Below are 16,219 nucleotides of genomic sequence, written 5' to 3' on the forward strand. Positions count from 1 at the left end.
TAATGCAGCAAAGTAGAGAGCAGGCCCAATCAGGACCTGGTAGGCCATATGGGTCCTTATATTTATTTCTAGGCAGGGGAACAGTTCCCCTATTCAGAAGTATCACTAATTTCCTTAGTTCTCTGGGTCATTGCTAACAAGCATGGCCTCCCACTGTGATCTTGGTTCCTCCATTTCACAGAGGAAGAACTTGAATCCCAGTGCTCAACCACCATCTCCTGGTCTAGCCAGCCTAGTTGGGACCCTTGAAACTTTCTGCCAAACTCTATAATCCAAACTGTCTGTATATTTGGACTTCCTTCCCTGGGGCCCTGATACCACCAGAGGCTGAGCTACCAAATGCCTCCACGGAAATGGGACTTATTGCCATGCCTACATGTTCGAAGAGCCTCGGAATCCTTGGTAATCAGCCGATATGTTGAGAAGATACGTTGAGCAGTTGACTGATAGACACTTGCCCTGTAGCTTGTCTAGATCCTATAAATCTTTTCATATAACCTCTCTCTCTCTTACTGTGCCAAATGGGCCTTCTTGATTTCCAGGGACATTTTATTTCTAAAGCAACCTTAAAGCTTTGGAAAGTCCAGTCATATCTCAAAACTTCAACAGTGTCAAACTGTTCTGCTTCTCGCCTAGAAAGTCTATGCTCTGAGACAAGTACTCTTAGGACTACCCACCATTTAAAAAAATGTTTTTATTTATTTCAGAGAGAGAGGAAGCTAGAAGGCTAGAGAGATAGAAACACTGATGAGATGAGAGAGATATATGGATTGACTGCCTCCTGCACGCTGCCTACTGGGGATTGAGCCTGTAACCCAGGCATGTGCCCTGACCGAGAATCGAAACAGTGACCTTTTGGTTCATGGGTTGGTGCTCAACCACTGAGCCACACCGGCTGGGTAACCCACCATTTCTTAGGACTCCAGCAAACTCTTTCTAAAACCCATTAGTTCTAGAATTCTGACTTCGTTCCTCCTAAATTTTTACATTACTTACAATAGCTAGCCATGTTGTGTGATTTGAGTTGTGGTAGCTGAATTGAATTCCTCCTACTCTTTGTCCTCAAACTGAATTGGCTTCTATTTCACCTTCCACACTCATGTTCTCCCCTTTTACATCTGTGAAATAACAGCCTCCAATTGTGTATTCCTGTTAGATGTTCAGCTTCTGCTCTACCCTCATTCTTCAGCCTGAAATCTCAACTAGGCTTTCCCCACGTCTCCATACCCATTTACCCTTCATACCCAGGACTGCTATTTATGGCTCTGCAGACCAGATCCTATCACAAGGGAGCCTGGGAAGTGGCAAGCAGAGGCTAAAATCCAGCCATGAGCTTTGGGGTAGAGCAGCACCAGCTAGAGGAGGGAAGTACTTTTCCCCCAATTCTTCCTCCCAGAGATGGCACTGTTTTGTAATTTGTGGGCCCAGAGTGACTCCTTTCCTTACTTTGCAGAAAGGTTATAAATGTGCCAGCAGTAGTTCTCTCAAAATCTAACTGAGTTGCTTACCTGGACAAGCTTGTATACTGCATCTGGAAACCTGAGTGGCGTCTCCTGGACAGGGGCGCCCACGGTGAGATGGCTCTGGATTGTTGCACAGCCGTTTTCTGGTCTTTTCGCCTCCTCCACAAGAAACAGAACACGGGCCCCAACTTTGCCAGTTTCCCCAACTCCCATCCACTGTGAACAAGAGTGGAATGGTCAATCCGAACAAATTGGTCCTAAAACTGTCATGTAGGGTGGCCCTGCCTATGCAACTTTTATTTTAAGATCTGAGAGGATGGTGCTGCTACAATAACACTACGTAGAATGCTTTGCTTGTTCTACTGCAGGAGTCGGGGAGCTCACCAGGACACATGTCAGTGTTGCATCTCTGGATCTGGGAGTCTGGCCCCCCACAAGCTCTTCCTCCGTTGGAGGGTCGAGGGTTATCACACGTGCGGTACCGCCGCATCTGCCCTCCGTTACAGGACCGACTGCAGATTCCCCAGCCACTCCAAGGGCTCCAGTTTCCATGAGCTACAATGCAGAACCATTGGAGACGTGCTAAACAATGACATTCACTCAACAAGGACGGAAAGACTCTCCCCAGGAAATGAAAGGAAACATACAGATCTATAAAGAGGCAACTTCCAGAGGTAGATGGACCAGCTGTTGTTTTGACCAAAAACCGAGTATACATCCCAGTGACTGTTCAATTCCATATAACACACGTTTACTGAGTCTTAGAGTATTCCAGGAGCTGAAGGATATGACTGAGACAAGATCTTTGGCTCTCGATGAGCCAAGGCTATCACACTGAAGATACGCTGGATTCAGATGCTGCTAGCTAGGATCGAAGAATCTAGCTTGGTGACTGAATTAAGGCAGAGAGCTGTTTGCCTGCCTCCATAGAGGAATCATCAACATTATTAACAGTTAGGCAGGTCAGGGTGCTGCTGCCCTTGCACTCTGCAACTGGTCCCATGGAGTAAATGAAATCGGACACAGTCCCTGCCCATACAAATCCATTACTTCTAAGGTATAACACAGACTTATAGCGACCATATAACATTTTAATGCCCTACATCAAAGGTAGACAAATCAAGTCACAGAATGTTATAACTTTAAGGACTTAAAAGCCATAGTGGAACTTTAAGAAAGTATAATTTTGACTCACTATTTCCAACACTCACTTGGACAAGGGTCACTATTGCAAAAATCGCTCTGGACATCACTCCCTTCACACCTGCTTCCTCCATATTGTGGGGCGGGATCAGAGCAGTCCCTTGTTCTCTGTCTGGCTCCTCCTCCACAGGACACGGTGCAGGCACTCCAACTGGCCCAGCTGGCCCACTTGCCATCAACTGGATTAAGGAACAAGCAAATGTGCTCCGTTAATACTTAAAAATGAGGTTAGCCCTTGACAATTTTCCCAGTGGAGCATCGGCCCACGTACTGATGGGTCTCAGGTTTGATTCCAGTCAAGGGCATGTACCTCGGGCAGTCAAGGGCAGACTTGATCTCTGGCCTTGGTCAGGGCATGTGCAGGAGGCAACCAATTGATGTATCTCTCTCACATTGATGCTTCTCTCTCTGTCTCTCCCCCTTCTTTCCACTGTCTCTAAACACCAATGGTAAAAATATCCTCAGGTGAGGATTAAAAAAAAGCCGATTAAACACTAATAACTGCCTAATAATGCCCAGTTATTGGGCATTATTAGGTTGAGCAATGTTCTTATTGACATTGATTCTTACTGACACAGTAGCCAGATAAGAGTCAGTGTTTGTTTATTGAGGGTATAAACATTGCATTTCTCTTACCAGGACAGTGTCTTTCATTGCAAACTTGCATCTGTGTTTCTGCTCCATCACAGTAGGAGCCACCAAATGATGGTGGAGGGTTATTGCACAGTCTTGTTCTTGTCTGGGTCCCCTGCCCGCAACTTCTGCTGCACACACCCCAAGGCTGCCAAGTGCTCCATGCTCCATGAACTACAAATATCCCAAGAGACAGAGTCAAGTCACAGCACCATGTGTATTAAAAACAAACATTAGAGAAGTAAATTAACTTAGTAATGAGTGAAATTAGCCCAGAATAAGAAATAATAACTAAAATGGAACCAAAGAAAACATGAGTGATGTTCTTCCTTTCTCCTTCTGATTAGATTTTCATGGAAATTAGTCTATAGGGAAATTCTGAAGGCCAACTAATGCCAAAATTAATGCTTAACATTATCCAAAGAAGCTACTTTATTAAAATAAAAATTTAATCAAACTGCCAGATGTAAAGACAATCTGACTTTTAAAATCCTAGATGGATGAGCATTTGCCTGTGCTCTGTGCTCTGGGGAAAGTGGAAAGAACCAGAAGCTTAGGAACAAGGCTATATAACAGATCCAGATGCGGTTATGGGCAATACAAATGTTCCCACCATGATAACTTGGACCCCAGATCACAAGACCATGTCTTTAAGCCTGATTCAGCTCCAGGTTTAAAAATGTACTTGTATCTTTCAACAACCTGATGATTTGCACAGTTGTACTCTTTGGGGAAAAAAGTCTCCATTACATAATGTTCATGAATGAAAAGTTCTGAATAACACACTTACCTCCTTCCGAAACAAACAACAAAAAAACTGACCAGTGTTTTCCAAGTGTGGCTAAGGCCCCCGATGTGGTAACTAACATATTGCACCATCTGACCGCAGGACTAGAACAACCTTATGCTTCTTACCAGGTACATGGGCTGAGAATCAATGTTATGGTTTCTCTAATGTGTTAAGTCAGTATCAGATCATACGTTTGTTTTGAGGGTCATATCTAGATATGGGACTCATAAAGTATGTTTTTGTGGTCACCCAGTTTAACGGAGATATGAACCAAGACAGGGCCTTAACGTCTGTGTCTAAATATTCTCTTAACAATTTAAGAGACATCAAAATAATAAGCTGAAAACCAAGACATGATCATTTGGTTGCTTTAGAAAAATTTTAAAATTTCTTCTCATTAACTGTTTTCTAATTGAGTTGACTACATGTCCCTGTACTTTATAGATACAGGCAAACACAGTCACACAAATTTATTTTAACTGACAAGAATTTGCACTGAAAAGTATTTGACTAGCCCTAACCGGTTTGGCTCAGTGGATAGAGCGTCGGCCTGCGCACTCAAGGGTCCCAGGTTCAATTCCGGTCAAGGGCATGTACCTTGGTTGCGGGCACATACCCAGTGGGGAGTGTGCAGGAGGCAGCTGAAAGATGTTTCTCTCTCATTGATGTTTCTAATTCTCTATCCTTCTCCCTTCCTCTCTGTAAAAATTCAATAAAATATATTTTAAAAAAGTATTTGACTAAAAGTAAACAAGTAGGAAAAAGCCTTTAAATATTTGGCAGATATCACTCAAAATTATTTCTTTATTAATTCAGATTGTTGATGCTCAAAGTCCTTATATATGGGCTAAGTGATTTTAAAAAATTCTGCTGTCCTAATTATTTTCCTATATTCTATTTTCAAGGCTGTTGGGTAACAAAAGCTCACACCTCCTACATATAAAGCCTTAGAGCATAGATGCATTTTTATTGGAGGATTATAAATGGGTGATGTTTATTCATTTATTATCTGTGTAGTTTCTATTACATATAAATAGAGGTTTTTGGCTGAAGATATATATATTTTTTTAATCAATAAAGAAAACCTTAACCAGAAATGAACTTCATGATATAAAATGTGGGGGAGTTAAAATGTTTCTTTTATATGAATGGAATGATAACAATAAAAAAGAGAGAATAATGATAATATAAATCAGAGAAAGAATAAAACATCATGGTGTCTAAATAATACCAAAGAAGACAACGGTGGAGGAGTCAGTATATAGGAAAAATGCAAAACGTAAAAGAGGGATTTGTTGTTACACTATGTTGCAATTCTGATTCTGGAAAGACAGCAGAACAGGGTCCTTGCAGGGACTCTGGGCCAGATGCCCTGGGTCTGAATGTCTGCTCTGCTCTTGCTAACCGTGCAGTCCTAGACGAGTTACTGGGCCTTCTGTGCCCAGTTTATCACATGCTATATCCAGATAATAAAAGAACCTGCCTTGAGAGGGTCAGGGTGAGGAAGAATGAGTTTATAGATGAAAATTGCTGGGATCACTACAGCACACACCATTTTAAAGTCCTGCACAGGTGTGAGCTATGAGCTAGTATGGCCACTCTTTACTCAAAGTTCTCAACGATTTAATCCCCCCACCCAAACACTTTAAAAATGCTCATTCTTTAAGTAATCTGTAAGAATATGTATTTTTTAAATGACAATGGCTGTCAAATGCCAGCAGAAAGGTCCATTCCAGAAGATACCTATCTTTATTAGGGGGAGGATTGGAAGTTTAAAAATACCATTCTAACTGGGGCGGAGAAAGTACAATATAAGCCTAAAATATCAATTTGCACCAGAAAATAAGAAAGAGTTCAAGGAATCCAGGGCATTTATAAAAATCATTTAGCTTTTCATGATACAGGTATCATCGTTGACAAACTGTACAAAGATTGCTGTCGTTAGGTATGTTTTATATTGACACATTGTGCTATTATAATTAGCTTTCTAATTCTTCAAGGTGAAGAAACATTTTGGTTTCTTGTTTATTTTCTTTAGGATTTCATGACAGTATTTTATTTTTAAATGCAATGGAAGTTCTGAACTGCAAATCAAGATACGCAGAATCTAAGTGAAGAGGCTGGGGAAACAGATGGGCCTGGGTCTAAATCCTTGATTTACCTTTAACCAGCTATGTAATCTCAGTGAATCAATTCTCATATTTCCTCTGAATCGTAGTTTCCTCATCTGTACAATAGTGTGCAATATCTTAGTTTGGTTTATTGATTTCATTTTTTTGACTGTCTCAGCAAAGGCGTCGCTCCTAGTTCTGCTCCATCACTTCAACTATGTGAGTTTGTTCTCTATGCTTGTCAATATAGGATTATTATCTGTTTATCATTCTAGTTTTGAGCAATTAGAAGAGTGCCTTGAGTATAGAATGGGTGCTTAACAAATACTCTTTTTTGGATGAATCAATGAATGAGTGAACAGCCACATCTCTATTTCTTTCAAGCTGTCAAACAAGGAGCCCTGATCCTCTTGGCACTAAGTAACCCACGATGGTTTGCAAAGTGTTCTTCTCCTGGACTCAAGGTCAGAGGTGAGCACGGGATCCAAACAAAATCAAACAGGGACCTTTCCCAGAGGTTGACAGTGAGAGGAGCTCTTTGTCTCTGAGGCCTGATATTATAGGGCCCCGTGAGCCAGCAGCTGCCGCAGTCATTTTTTCCACCACATGGAAAGAGTTTAAAGGAGAATACAGCCAAGAGAGGAAAGCAGAGATGTGAGGTGGAAAACATGCTAGTAAACTACTGGCCCAATCCTTGGATTCAATCATACCTGAAAGGAGAATTTTTACTTAAGCTTCTGTAAGTTTGATTTCTGTCACTTGAACCTCAAAGAGCCCCATAATGCCCATGTTGTAGGGTTGTTCCACAAAGTCAAAAAACAGCGTGTACATAAAGCACGTAGCCTGGCACCTAGCACACGATAGGTATTTAGACGCTGGTAACTATTATTATTTTAGCTCTCCCTAACTGGTGTTTCTGGGAACCCCTTTAACCTCTCTAGGCTTTATTTCTCTCACCTGAAAATGAAAGACTGGATTAGGTGTTACCTAACGTCATCACCTCTAAAATTTTATGAGTTGTAATGACTTATGTTTTCTCTACATGATTAAAAATGCACCACAGTCTGGAGCCTTTAATCATGTTCAATTAAATCAGGTGTTTTACTTATTCATGCTCTGCCTTCCCAAGTTCATCCAGGAGACAGAACTAAGAACGCTGAGAATGGATATATTCCAGGGGAGAGGCCATCACATCTTTTCACAGTGAAGAAGAAAAGGTCCTTATGGCCCCTGGATGGGAGTTAAAAACAGGAAAGTGTTGCTCATCGGTGGCTTCTCACCTGGGCACGGCCTAATGTTGCACATGATCATTTCCACAGCAGTCCCTTCACACGGCCGCCCTCCGTGTTGAGCTGATGGATTATTGCAAGTTCTGGTCCTGGTTCGGTTGCCACGTCCACAGCTCCTTGTGCATTCTTCCCAAGGGCTCCATTCTGACCAGCTACCATGCACTGCACAAAGGTGAAACATTACACCATGAGATCATGAGATACATTTCAATTGAAAGTACTAATACTGGGGCAAGGAGAGAATAAAAGGTGATGGGGGAAAACAGAAGAAGGTAAATGGGTGATAAATGGTGATGGAAGGAGACTTGAGGTGGTAAACACACAATACAATACACAGGTGATACACTGTAGAACTGTATGCCTGAAACCTGTATAATTTTATTAACCAATGTCACCCCAAAAAATTCAATAAAAAAAGAAAGTACTGCCAGGCCGATGTGGCTCATTGGTTGAGAGTTGACCTATGAACCAGGAGGTCATGGTTTGTGGGCTAGATCCTCAGCGTGGGCTGTGCAGGAGGCAGCCCATCAATGGCTGTCTCTCATCATTGATGCTTTTCTCTCTCTCCCCCCCTCTCCCTTCCTCTCTGAAATCAATAAAAATATATTAAAATAAAAAATAAAGTACCAATTCTGGGCCAACCCATCGTTAGAAACCGAAATGAACACATGTCTGTCTGTCGAATAAAGAGTAGTACCTGGACACACTTTATGTTGGCAGTTCCGCATTTCTGAATCCGACCCTTGACAAGGCTTCCCACCATTGGCCGGAAGAGGGTTGTTGCACAGGCGACTTCTCTTCTGGATGCCTCTTCCACAGGTGACACTGCAGGCTCTCCAGGCAGACCACTGGGAAAACCCACCATGAACTACAAAGAAGACATTCTACTTTGTCTCTGTTTTAGTAAACCAAAAACCTGCAAGTTGGATTTCATTAAGATGTGCACTGGGTCGACAGCAAGTCAGGAGCTGCTGAGAAATTGCTTAGGGAAACTCTCTTTTATGGCAAAATGAAAATCTAAGCGTGAGAGAAGAACTTCAGTTAACTAGAGTTTCTGCCCGACTCCAACCCTGACTCATGCGGACAGGACTACTGAAAGTACACAGCCAAGAAGTTCATATACTGTTTACCTTTTGAATATGCCTTAAAAAGCAAAAGCAAAATATACACATTAATTTCTGAGAATAAAGTGGACTATTTTTCAATCAAAAAATTCAGTTTGGGAATTTAAATGATTAACTTGATACTTTTTAGCTCTAATCTATATTTAGTCCCTTCAGCCTGCAAATTGTGGTGTGCTTTATGTCCGAGCTCCATAAGCCAGAAGTGTCTCAAGGGTTAAGGAGGCTTTGGATTAAGATGCTTAATAATCTTTAAGATTTGAGTTGCTCCGGGTGCTGTTTAATATGAATATCCATCTGATCACACTCACCTTGGACTGTGACTGGTACTCTGACCATGACAGAACCCATCAGATTTCGAGCAACACATTCATATTCAGATGTATCTTCTTTCTGAGCAGCAGAGATATATAACGAGTTGTTGGACAACACATTAACTCGGTCATCCCAGGGGATAGCGTGCCCTTGACGAGACCACATAATGGCTGGATGAGGCTCTCCAGTGGCCTGACAATTCAATACAACTTTGCCACCAACATTAATAATTGTTGCTATTGGCTCCAGAGTGATAACAGGAGCACCTACAGGAAAAAAAAGCACATAATGCTTCTTAGTTTTGGTGCACTAATATAAGCATTTTAATCAATATTATGTAGTAACATTATTTTTAAAATTAGGTTAATTTGTTTATAAAACACTGTAGCTTCTCAACTGCTAAGGTTGTAACTACCATTGATAGAATTTTCATAGCTGTTTTATTTAGTAAAAGTCAAAATTTTAAATCCTTAAGCAGGGTAGCCTAGAGCAGCAGTCGCCAACTGGTGGTTTGTGGACCACTGGTGGTCCGTGAGGTCTGAAAGGTTGGCGACCGATGGCATAGAGCATGGGACCTGGAGTCAAGGTTTCTGAATTCAAGTCCTGCTTCCACCCCTTACTACCTCTCTGAGATTTCATGTCCTTAAAGATGGTGCCTAGTTGGAAGGATTCTTGTTAGACTCCACTAAGATGATGTAGGACAGCTCTTTGATAAGCTAAGACCAAAAGAGTATTAGTGCTATTGTTATCATTGCTGTTTTTTACATGATGAACATTCACATATTTCACTTCTATAATTTTGTGGTAAAGAGTCATTATTAATGTATTCTTTCATTACAAATCATCATTCATTTATTCATTAAACACACATTGAGAGCCTACTATTTCCCAGGCATTGTGCTAGATACTGAGGATACAGAGATAACAGATACAACGTCTTCTCGTCTGAAGGAACTCATAGTCTACTGATAAGATAGACCAGTAACTAATTATTGAGTTGTGTTTTAATATACCTATAGAATGAAGTAATAGGATAGGTAGAATACAACTCAGTAGAGTAGGTAAATGTGTGGAGACAGGGAACATAAACAAAAATACCTTAATAAATCACATGAAAGCGTGCCACTGGAAATGGAGAGGAAAAAAGACATTCAAGAATTATCGAGAAAGTAGGAATGATAGGACTTTTTCATTGAATTGTATGAAGTAAAGGGAGGAATTAATGACTACAGGGTTTTGATTTGGGAAATATAGTGTATGTTCGGCAACTTGATAGAACATTGGAGGAAGAACAGATTTGTTGGGAGGGAGTAAGGAATGGTGATTTGCATCCATTTAGAACTGTCTCTATACTTGAGGTATCTGTGGGACATTGCTACAGAAATGTCTAGAGGGAAAGTGAATATTCATTTCTGGAGTTCAGAATAAAGAATTGGGCTGAAACTACAGACTTGTGAGTCTTTCACATGTGGATAAGATTATTTCAGAAGTGAGTCTAAAATGAGAAGAAGAGGGCCAGAGACAGAAAATATTGCAACATTATTATTTAAGAGATGGACAGAAGGCAAACCCATCAATGGTACTAAGAACTGATCACTGAGGTAGGAAGAAAATCCGAGAAAATGGTATCCTGGCAACCAAAGGAAGGAGTTTCAAGAAGGAGGTAGGGGTTAATAGTTCCTTTAGTGGATGATACCTGCTCCAGTGAAGTCATTGGAGAGAATGTAAAAGAAGTTGTACATAGCTGCTGATTGAATATTTATTGTTTTACAAGTCTACAGTGTCGAGATAGAATATGAAAGACTTCATGGGGGGTGAGAAGCTTGACTGCATTTTCAAAAATGGGTAAGATTATATATAAGAGAAGGGAGCCTATTGGAGAAAAGAAAATAGCATGGCCATGGGTTTAGCTTTGAAAGGATGATTCATCCTGTGGCAAACAAGGTTTTAAACACGTGGTTAAAATCTTCAAATGAAAATCAGAAGGATCTGCATTTAAATAGGTAAGCGAAGGGGAGTGTGTATATGCTTGAAGGAATATGGTGGGATGACAGCAGTGTTTTAGTGGGATTGAGTTAAAAGGAAGGATTAACTGCTCAAAGAAAGGGAATAAATATCAGATAATTCAGGGTGGTGGCTGCATAGTTTAGATCGAGAAGTATATCTGGAATAATAGAACATAAAACAAAAAGATAGAAGTAAAATGTGTTTTATTGTGACATTAATATGCTAGTATTTTATGTAAAGATATTACTGATGTATTGTCTTTTCATATGACGTTAGAATCTCAGGGAGAGTCATTAATGTATTATTTATATAAACGCCCACACCATCCTACATAACTGCCTTCCTACTGATGTTTACATTAACCTCACTGTAGGAACTTTCATTTCTCTCCCAGTGTTCAGATTACATTATGCATTCAATAAGCTTGCTGAATAAAGTAAATACTTCAGATTAATCGCTCAACACTAAATGGCAACATAATGACCAAATGAGCTCATCTGCTCATGTTATTATGGTCAAAGAAAGTGTCAAATAAAACTCAGAATCTTAATTTAGATAACATAGTTGAACATTTCCAAATGCACACAAGGCTGTAAATTAATCCAACAATAAAATTCCTTATGTACATCTTTCAAGGTTGACTTAATTCTACCAGTCACATAATGATCAGTTAAACATGGTCATTTTCTCTAAATGAAGACATGGTTTCTGGTTCTTTAATCTTAATTTTAAACAAATTATCTTTTTGGCTTCTTTTATATGACTCATTTATTTAAATGTGTTTACTGTCAGTAATTTTAAATGAGCTCATCGAATGCAGCCTGTCTTAAACCTGATCAGTGGAACACTCTTTCAGAAGAGATTAATCATGTGATGTTCTACCTACATTCACCCAAACAAGGAAGGGAGAAGTTTTCACGGGAATGACATTTATTTGGGAAATGCGGCATTTTGTATCCTCCTCTTGTTGAGTTATAACTCACATCAGCATATTAACATTTTTGGAAAGATCTGAAATATAGAAACTTTACTGCATATAGTGGGTGTTCTTTATATATATATTTAATAAATGAATGAATGTTGCTTAATCTTTTTTCCCCTCAGACTTATTTGACCATCAAACTCAACTTTTTTTCTAATAACATTCCACAAGGTTATCATTTGATAAATATGCACTTAGCAAGATAATGGAAACAACTTAAGTATCTGTTGATGGATGTATGGATAAAGAAAATGGTGTATGTGTGGTGTATGAATACATGTATGTGTGTTTGTGTGTATATATATATATATATATATATATATATATATATATATATATATATATATATTTCAGCCCTAAAAAAAGAAGGAAGTTCTGCTGTTTGAGACAACATGGGTAGACCTGGAGGGCACTGTGTTAATGAAATAAGCCAGACAGAGAGAGACAAATAGCATATGCTATCATTTATATGTAGAATCTTAAAAAAAAAAAAAAAAGTCCAACTCATAGAAACAAAGAGTAGATGAGTGGTTGCCAGAGGGTGGAGGATGGGAAAAATGGGAAGATGTTGGTCAAAGGATACAAACTTTCCGTTACAAGATGAACAGGTTCTGAGGAGCTAATGTATAGCATGGTGATTTTAGTTAATGATACTGCATTGTATACTTGAAATCTGCTAAGTGGATAGGTCATTAGTGTTCTCACCAAAAAATAAACCAAAACAAGCAGTAACTGGGTAAGGTGATGGATGTGCTAATTAACTTCTTTGTGGTAATCAAGTCACAACACTTACGTGTATCAAATCATCACATTGTACACTCTGAATGTTCACAATTTTGTCAATTATACCGCAATAAAGCTGGAGGGAAAAGACTGTCTTAGACATTGTAAAAACATCTATTCAATGTTAAATTCTTACAGAAAAGTGGTTTGGCAAATAGCTGTTAGTAAATACCAGTCAACAGCATCTCTCCATAGTGAAGGAAGAAGATGTAAATTCATCCCCTTAAGTATTGAGCCTATTCACTAAAGTTGGTTGGCTTAAGTTCTCAACTTGATGATGCTGTCCACGGGGTTAGTCCCTGAAGTGGTTCTGGGGACTGTCCAATGGGCCTCTGGAGTCCTTCCTGTTTTTCTAATTATGAAAGCGCTTTCTTCCGGGGGCTTGTACTGAGGGGCTTCATGGTGAGTATGATAAGCTTGCCCAGATCACATAGTTATTCCATGGAAATAGCGATAGAGTTGGAGCACTTTTGAGGTCGTTTACACTCGTCTTTATGTTTAATACACACTTTTAAAGAGCCACAGAATGGCATCTCTGCAAGCACTTTACAAGAACTGCAGTGAGCAATAAGAAGAATATTCAATGGAATATATTGCAAACAAACAACAAACAAAAAGCACTGCCATGAAGCACCTGCGATTTTGAACTGCATGTGTTAGATAAAATAGAGAAAAATGTCTGTGCCAGACTGTATCTGCCTTATGCACAATAACAACGGCTCCGTCAGCCGCAGATCATAAGAGTGGACACACTCTGAAAGCTGCCGTTGATGTACCTGCTATAAAGTTAAGGAAAGTGGACATTCTTTAATAGGCAGCATTGCTTTGATCAGGGGTTTAACTGGAATGTAATGAAGCAGCTTACTCTGCAGAGTCAGGCTCATGCTGCGCTCCGCCATCCCAGCCTCGTTAGCAGCTACACATGTGTAGTCACCGGCATCGTCATTCTGAGGAAAAAGCAGCGTTTGTGGAAACGTGAGCTTACAGAGCAGGGCAAATAACTTCGTTCACCATGACACTAGTTTATATGAAATTTTCTTTTTGAGATGACAGTTTAAATGGAAATAGAAAAACTTACATATCTTTAACCTCATAAATAGGTTAAAAAAAAAGAAGTAGAAAAAGAAATTCCTAGCCTAGTTTTTTTTCAAACAGCTCATTATTGCTCTCTGGGATAATACTTACTAGGAAACCAAAGCAAAAAATAGCATTTTAAAATAATCATCTACCCAAAATTACCTTACTAAAGAAACATGTTGATGCTATTCTTATAGTAACTTAAAAACATTAAAATAATCAGGACAAATGAATAAATATGGTGTCTTTTCTAATGGGGATTAGTTCAAAATTTAGGGGCTAGCCAACAACATCTAATGCTGAAACTAAAAACCAAGGAGAATAAAGAGTGAGAGTGGTCACTGGATTAGGTAATTAGATAGCATATTTTAATTATTATTTCAATTAATTCAAAAACAGGTTAACAAATTACCCATATGTAGTCTAGCCAATAAATTTTTAGATAAAATATTTCATTCACATGACCCTCAAATTAGAATAACTTAAAGCACTACTCATTTTCCAAATTATTGAAGTTTTTGGAAAGCCTAATATATAGTTATTGACTTAGTGATGAAAACTGCCCTAAAATTTGTTTGTAATTGTGTTTGTAATTCTTCAATTTCCTGTTCTACTGTTGCTAACTAATAGGCCAATGATCAAGAACAAAGCAGAAAAATTATTTTATGGCTCATACTTCTTCGAAAGGCCTAAAAAGAATAGCTTTGAACCATTGTTTCAGTTTTTTTATAACAACCCATTGATTCAGATTTTACAATTTAAATAAAAATGCAGGAGAAACTTTTCCCATCCATGGCACCTATAGAAAGGCATCCATTGTGGCAGTTGATCAACAATTCCAGTGCGACTTACTACGGTGCCATAAATGGCCAGGGAGCCATTGCCAAGCTGGTGGATTCTGTGGTTAATTTCAATATCCACCCCCTTTCTGCTCCACTGGATGGTTGGGGCAGGATCGCCTTTGACCTCACAGTTCAGAATTGCATTTCCGCCAAGTGGTTCAATCCAATTAGAAGGGTAATCACCTTTGAAGACTGGAGGTTCTGGGAAAAAACACAAGGCAAGTGTAAGTAAAAGGAAGCTCTGATCATTGTGATGTTGAGCTATTTAGAAAGGTCATTTAGTGAAGGGTACAGCCACTTTCAAACCCCATGAATTTTCCAAAATCAACGGCTCATGCTAATCAACTGGACAATCTCACCAGTTTCAGATGGTTATACTTTGTGCCAAATGATCTCCTTACTTACTGTTTACCTACTTTGAGTTGCATGTTCAAAATCTTCTATTTCTTATGAATTTGCATATCTGTGAATTAGGACTAAATGGATTAACAAACTGAAGGTATGGTGTATTACTACATAATAAGAAAGGAAAATGCAAACCACTTATTAAAAGTAAATTATGAATAAAAAATAGAGCACCCCCCTACCTACCTTTCACATAAACAAATCCAACTGCCTTCACAACACCCATGCTGTTCTCGGCAGTGCACACGTAAGTACCCGAATCCTCTTTGGAAACCCTTTCAATAACAAGTTCACTGTGTCCGTTGACACTGTCAAAGTGGGCTGAGAGAAACAAGTTAGGGAACAGCACAAATGCCTCTCAGTAACCTAGGAAGACAATCACAACAGCTCCGTATTTGCAGGTTAGATTTATGTGTTAGTCAGCAATGGTACCCGAGACCTCATCATGACCTTGGAGAAGAGAGTCCTTCCCACAGATCCCTTCCTCTGGGCTATTTGCTCTGTCTACAGATGCTTGTTTGAAGAATGAAAAGCAGGAAAAGAGAGTGAAAACAAACGTTTTAAAAATTATTTTAGATTGAAAATACACCTTTCATCTCCAAGTGTCTCCTAAATCTGGTTCATACTCTCTCTGGGTTTCAAAAATCTTTCACTCAGAAATATGCCATTTTCCATTTAATTTATCTCACCACCACTTTTCCTCCCAAACAATTTCCATCAAAAACATGAAATTTTTTTCAGTTACAATTCAACTGACTTGGCAGGTCAGAGGGAATGTCTGTATACCAGGAAGAAGTACACCAGTTTGGTAATGACAACATGATTAAATTTGTAATAATTTAAACTTCTCCATAATCAGTGGTGATATAAATACTTACAAAGGTAGTTATAACATTTGGAGTACACTATAAGGTTAATCCTAAAGCAACTGATACTAAATAAGATTCTGATTAGACCAGCCAATATCTAATTATATTAAGTATATATTTATCTTGCATGATTTTCCCACTCAAACTACCTTTTAAAATTTCATACTGCTGAACATTCAGTGAAAATTTAGGCTTTAAAATTTAAAGCTAAATAAGTACTACACCTCCAGAAAATAGTACTTAAGATATTTTTGTACGTTATTTTCCTTTAGTGACATATACTATTATTATTAATGTAATACAGTTGATGAATTCCAGTCATTAACGTA

At 39.1% G+C, this 16,219-nt stretch overlaps 1 protein-coding gene across 1 annotated transcript in view; it reads right to left on the reverse strand.

Annotated features, from left to right (window-relative positions):
• The window catches only part of HMCN1 (hemicentin 1), a 377,912-nt gene that overhangs the window by 33,947 nt on the left and 327,746 nt on the right, over positions 1–16,219 (reverse strand). Inside the window, exons 84-93 of the mRNA XM_036343707.1 lie at positions 15,208–15,342; positions 14,627–14,817; positions 13,563–13,644; positions 8,922–9,191; positions 8,187–8,357; positions 7,481–7,651; positions 3,303–3,473; positions 2,675–2,845; positions 1,848–2,018; positions 1,509–1,679 (exon numbers count right to left, since the gene is read on the reverse strand). Of these exons, the coding sequence (XP_036199600.1) occupies positions 1,509–1,679; positions 1,848–2,018; positions 2,675–2,845; positions 3,303–3,473; positions 7,481–7,651; positions 8,187–8,357; positions 8,922–9,191; positions 13,563–13,644; positions 14,627–14,817; positions 15,208–15,342 (1,704 nt within the window). The remainder of the gene's footprint in view (positions 1–1,508; positions 1,680–1,847; positions 2,019–2,674; positions 2,846–3,302; positions 3,474–7,480; positions 7,652–8,186; positions 8,358–8,921; positions 9,192–13,562; positions 13,645–14,626; positions 14,818–15,207; positions 15,343–16,219) is intronic.

Source organism: Myotis myotis, unplaced genomic scaffold (genome assembly GCF_014108235.1).
Source record: "Myotis myotis isolate mMyoMyo1 unplaced genomic scaffold, mMyoMyo1.p scaffold_m19_p_18, whole genome shotgun sequence".
In the NCBI taxonomy this organism is placed as follows: domain Eukaryota; kingdom Metazoa; phylum Chordata; class Mammalia; order Chiroptera; family Vespertilionidae; genus Myotis; species Myotis myotis.